The 6,132-nt window shown below is 38.6% G+C and overlaps 1 protein-coding gene across 2 annotated transcripts in view; it reads right to left on the reverse strand.

Annotated features, from left to right (window-relative positions):
- The window catches only part of adamts2a (ADAM metallopeptidase with thrombospondin type 1 motif, 2a), a 172,449-nt gene extending 170,917 nt beyond the window's left edge, over positions 1-1,532 (reverse strand). For both annotated transcript variants that reach the window (XR_015520379.1, XM_087301409.1), the window contains exon 1: positions 1,396-1,532. Coding sequence is in view for 1 of the 2 variants with exons in the window: in XM_087301409.1 (XP_087157535.1) it covers positions 1,396-1,480 (85 nt within the window). In the remaining variant the exon portion in view is untranslated. The remainder of the gene's footprint in view (positions 1-1,395) is intronic.
- Between the last annotated feature and the right edge of the window lie 4,600 nt (positions 1,533-6,132).

Consider the following 6,132-nt stretch of genomic DNA (forward strand, 5'->3'; position numbering starts at 1 on the left):
ATTAATCTGGGGTCACCACAGTGGAATGACTCGCCAACTTATCCAGCATGTTTTACGCAGCAGATGCCCTTCCAGCCGCAACCCATCACTGGCAAACCCATACACACTCATTCTCACACATACATACACTGTGAACAATTTGGCTTAACCAATTTACCTATACCACATGTCTTTGGACTTGTGGGGGAAACCCACGCGAACACGGGGAGAACATACAAACTCCAAACAGAAATGCCAACTGACCCGGCAAAGCTCAAATCAGCGACCTTCTTGCTGTGAGGCGACAGCACCTACCTACTGTGCCACTGTGTTGCCTGGTAAAATCAATATATATATATATATATATATATATATATATATATATATATATATATATATATATATATATATATATATAGCGCAGAGAGGAAAAAAAGTATCGCAATGTCAATGTTTTCCAATATTGTGCAGCCCTGGTAAGACCACTGTAAACCATAATACATTTTTTAAATTTTCCAATGCAAATAGTTACAAAATCACCCCAATGCATTAAACACAAAACAGGACAGACATTAAATTAAACTACAGATTTTTCTCAATTTTTCTGAAATCAGTTTTCTTAGACAGTAAGTCTGCCATATGAAAACTCATCCTGACATACAAAATCACATTTCTTTATTATTCATAGGCAGCTAAATATTACATTTATATCTGTCAGTAAGATCACCTGACAAAAATCATGCAATTTCTTTTAGATTAGGAGGGGGACACATTTTACCCCATTTTCCCTTATGGTGTCATCCGTTCCTATCATACTGATTAAAGACACAGCAACACATTTGTCTGTTTATGCATCCTATGCATAAGTGTCTTTCACTTCTTCAGAGAAGAGCAGCTTGCAGAAAAGCCAACACTATGATTTGTCTGATTTAATTTGATGCTATTATAATATGCATTGGTTCTTCTTTCTAATTTACTCTTCTGTGTACTCATCATCTTGACACTAATGTCGGCATTTTGCGACAGTTATTTCAAGCAAGAGACACAAGATCCATCAGCTGTTTACATTATTGACAGCTCGCGTGGGAGTTCCACAATCAACGCCTTAATGGTCAATCTAATGCATATTGCATATGCTGTATAACGTTCTTTAAAACCGTAATAAAAGTTCAAGTTTCAGTTTAGATGTCATGAAAAGTTCCAGACACTCACATTCAAGGAAAACGTCGCTGACAGACAAAAAAATAAATAAAATCTTCCATTCTTATAAAAGTCATTCATCTCTATAAAAGTGTAAGTTGCTGAAACATGGAAACTGAGTTGCTGCTTCATAACCCTGGACATCTGAACCGATCCGTATCTCCTGCATAAAGTAACCGTGATTAGTGTTGACAATAAAAAAACCTCTCCACCTACCTATACTGTTGGCGATGTAAAGAGTATCCGCGCGCTGAAAGTGGAGGAAAAATATGAAGAATGCACATCCAGGAGTAACATCCATGGCAGGTCCGCGGAGAGGGGAGAGCGCACGGCGAAAGGCGGACTTTGAGATCTCAGATAAGCGATCCAGCAGTGAACGCGGCCCCCTCCTTCCCCCCTCCCCTTCCTGACTGACTGCAAAGTGCACTGGGGAAGAGAGGCTCTGATTCTCGCCCTCCCTGTCCGGCCCTCTCTCCTCCTCCACAGGCCACGGGAAATGCAGATCCTCTCCTGACAGCAGATGACCACCGGCGGCTGATTCTTCTTCTGGTCAGAATAATGGGGAACTGCACTTTTATCATGCCTGTGATGGACTTGTAAAACACCATTAAGTTTATTTGTACACATAGTTTTACAAGTTTAATGGATGAAGATGTAGGAAGAAAAAAAATTAATTAGTGTAATATGAAATCATTGAATAGCACTACATGTACTTTTTTTGGCGAGTTTTAGACCAAGTAAATGAACTGGGCTTTATAATCGCATGAGAAGGTAAACAGCAGTCTTCTTTAAAACAATATTCGACGTGGAGCGGGTCGCCCTCTCATGGGCACCGCCATGTTTGCATCACATGACCAACCATAGATTTTAAGAAAAAAAAAAAAAAGAATATTCCAAATAGTAACTACTAACTGGTAGTGGTAGTAAGCTACTAACAAAATTAAAATAAAATAAATAGTAACAATGAATAAGCTAATAAGGCGTTGTTACTATTCCACCTGCATCAAATAAAATTTACAAGTGTTTACATGAATAAGGAAACATGCACCATCCTCTCAACCATAAAAATGCGTACATTAATAAAATGACAGCGGTGAGAGAACAGCGGTTAAGAAGGCATAATTACAGTGTTTGTGCCAGCTTAGCACTTTATACAATCTGTTGCTTTAATGAAAGCAGCTTAACAGTATTAAACATGTCCATTTCCTCTTCATAAAGAATAGCAACTTAAATTTGAACTATAAATCAGCTCTCTGGTGTTTGTTTTTACTCACAGTCATGTGATCTTGATAGACTGATTTAGGGCCACACCTATTACACTAATCTCCACAGACCAATGGTAGGTCAAAGGTGTTCACCACCAGACAAAACTTTTTTGGAAAGTTACTTTAAACAAGTCCGGAAATAAACGTTAGCCATCTTTGTTTTGGCATGATTTTTTTAATTGTCATATTAGTTTGTTTATATATTTATTTTTAAATAGCTATATTGTGGCCATTGTGTACTGCCAAAACTGATCAGCCAAACCCTGGTCCTTCCAGAAGGATAGTTTGCAATTAAAGGTGCAGTAGGATATTTGGGAAAACGCTAAATTTAGCCTAATGATGGCATTGAGATGCATGTCCCTCCCTACATACAAACTGCAATCCAAAGCCATGGGCTCCTGAAGTTATGAACACACACCAAAAAGATGAAAACATTGTAAGACACCATTATAGTAGGCTACTGCAAATCCAAACTTAAAACCCTTTTAAAAAACAGAATTATATCTAACACTTTTTAGTTGTGTAGGAAGCAAAACTTATCGGTGTGTAATAATATTTATAGCATTCAAGGGTTTCCTCGTTGACAGTGTGCTTGGCTCCGCTGATGATGTAGAACAGGGCTTCTGGACTGCGAGGGTATTCAATTTGGACCCGACTCCATTTTGTATTGCAAGACCATGCGTAAAGGATTCAAATTGTGGATTTCCTTCAATGATAAATGCATAAACTTTGTAAATTAACTGTTTGGTTGTTTGCATTTTTGTAAAAAAATAAATAAATAAAAAGTACAGAAATGAAAATGAAATCGAAGGCGAAATATTCAAAGTTTTCCTGTTTGACTGTTGACATGACCTAGTGATTATACGAGGCTTCATGCGATCAAGCGGGCTAATCATGCATGCACGCTTGCTTTAACACACCGCAGCAAAGCGATGATATGAATGAATAAAAATGTCTGTCTCACAGAAAAGAAAACTTGATGGAGAGAAGAGAAAGGATAAAGTTGAATGGGCAGATAAGTATGTGTTTATTTTGCCACAAGCCAGCACAAAGCCATTCTGATTGATTTAATGTCTTTAATGAGACAAATGGAGTTGTAAAGAGTGGAAATGTGAAACGCCTCTATGAAATAAAACACCGACATTTTGAACAGCAGTATCCACAAAATACAGATATGGAGACCGCAAACTACAACACCTAATTTTCGTTAAACACCTTTTGTATTTTTTCACCTTTTTTGGAGAGAGATCTGCATGCAGACCTGGTGCAGTTGCAATCTGAGCTGCATGCAATGCTTTTTAATGACCACCCCTAACCCTACCCTTCACAGTGACTTCACTAACTCCATTGAGTGCATAGTGTCTAACATTGCATCTCTTAGATATGCAATCACAGCTTTTACAAAAGTACACTTATATTAGTTGTTTTGCCACATTTGCATTGCATTTAATGTTTTGAACGCAAATGCACTTTATTTAAAGAAAAATAAATAGTGTTGCCTTGCAATGCATGTTATGGATGTTTATTAAAAACAAGTTATGTAATATCAATTGCTCCAGACTCTTGACCTTAATTAAAATTCAGATTTGGATGTTTTAATGTAAACATTGAGAACCCCTGACGTAGAATGTGAGCTAAAGTACATACACATCCTGCAAACCACGCAACAGTTCTCATTGTGTTCTGATTGAGCTGCTTTTCACTTGAGTTTTACACTTGTGTAATTTAAATGAGAACAAGTAAACAAGGATGTTTGAGGCTTATGGTATATTTATTTCTATATACTGAAGTCTTATTATTTGACTATGCCTATATGTATTCCCAGATTTTTTTTATAAGGCACCTTTAACTCCTCTAGTTGACCCCAAAGCAACTCTAATATTTATTAAGGTTTTAGAATGTTTTTTTATCCAGCTTTCTTCACAGAAGCACTTTTAAAGACGGTCTTTCTTTTCACTAATACAATAGAAACAAGGTTGATGTTGTTTGACTGACATGTATACAAATCTACACACTGTATGTTGACATACATAATCATAATGTTTTGTACATGCATTTTGATTGGATGAACATTTTTTATTCTCACGTGTTGCCCTGATCATAAACATAAATACATTTAGATCACTTACTTTACTCATTACTATCAGAATATGACGAGACTTTTAACCTGCACAAAAAAAAAAAAAACACAATCAACTATTGCACTTTTACGATGAAAATACAGAATAAGAAGGTGTTTACTATAAACTGGCATTCCTCATCTTTCATGTTCTATTTCTTACCACACACAAAATGAGTACATCTGTCATATTGTTTTTAATACCATACATTATATTTTTTTCTGGACCTGACCACACAGCAATTGAAGAAGAAGCATCTTGCTGTGTTATGAAGTTAGCGGATTATTGAAATAAATCACCTGCTGAGATTGGATGCCTGCTTCTTGGAAAAAGAATATCTAATGCATCTCTGTGGCACAGGAGGAAATGGATCATGTGACATCTATCTGTCAGCACCTTTACTTCAACCACCTCTGTTGGCAAAGGCTGTAAAAGTACAACAATCAGGATATTTGAAAGCATTGATGATGATTAAAGCCATGTAAGAGCCCATCACTACTGTGTGGTTTAATAAGAAACACTGTGGAGCTTTAACACTGATGACCATTTATAATGGGATGGTGTAAAATGCTTTTCCAATAAATTCTCCTCTGATTACACAGAGATGGCAAAATTATTTGGGCTAGATATATGTCGCTGCTGCAATCAGATACTATACAACATTGGTGACCCGGGGGTAGGCAACCCATCTGGCAACCTTTTACGGACCCAAGCAAAGAGTGCGGGGGGGTAGGGTTTGGTGGCGGGGCAGGTGTCACAAACAATAGTGACGAGCGAGGGGGGATTGCTTATTGGGTATTTTAGTACTCAGTTGGTTTGAGTTCTCTTCATTTAAGAAAATTCACTGACACTCTCAATTGCCAAAGCTACAATGTGAAAATATAAATTCTTTCAAACTTAACCCATGCTTGCCAACATTTTTCTCCAAAATTCCAGAAGACCAGTGGGGGGATGGACAGTTGGCTTTGGGGGTGGCAGTGTGTGTTTCTCTGAATAACACTAGGTTAGTAACTGTACTGTGGTGTGACTGAACTATGGACTAGAGGTCTGCATTCCCGCGGCTGTCCCGCGGGCCCGACCAGATTTCTGCGGCGCGGGAATAAATTTCTGAATAAATCGCGGGAGCGGTCGGTAACGGGTTTAATTTGGGACGGGAGCGGGCTGTCTAGCAATATCGCGGATATTGCTATGCGAATAAGAGAGAGAGAGAGAGAGAGAGAGAGAGAGCGAGCGAGGGAGCTTTGCCTGTGTGTGTGCATGTTAGTGCGCGCGCGCAAATGAGAGAGAGAGAGAGAGCTTATTTCCAGATAGCAATATACACTCGGGCCAGTTCCGGCTAGATTCTCTCCTGCCAGAGACTTACCACTCAGCCCGGCTCCGGCTGCCGGACTCCGGATGCTTGTGGACTCACTGCCAGATTCCGGCCCGAATCAATCGGGCCAAATGCTGGCGCGACTCAGTATTTATATACCTTTATATAAAACCTTTTGGTATTACATTGGTACTTGATACATGGTATTACAAGCCTTTGAGTTGATATAACAGCAAACGCCTGTGTGTCTGCTTGG

This window comes from Danio rerio, chromosome 21, assembly GCF_052040795.2.
Source record: "Danio rerio strain M-AB ecotype USA chromosome 21, GRCz13ab, whole genome shotgun sequence".
In the NCBI taxonomy this organism is placed as follows: domain Eukaryota; kingdom Metazoa; phylum Chordata; class Actinopteri; order Cypriniformes; family Danionidae; genus Danio; species Danio rerio.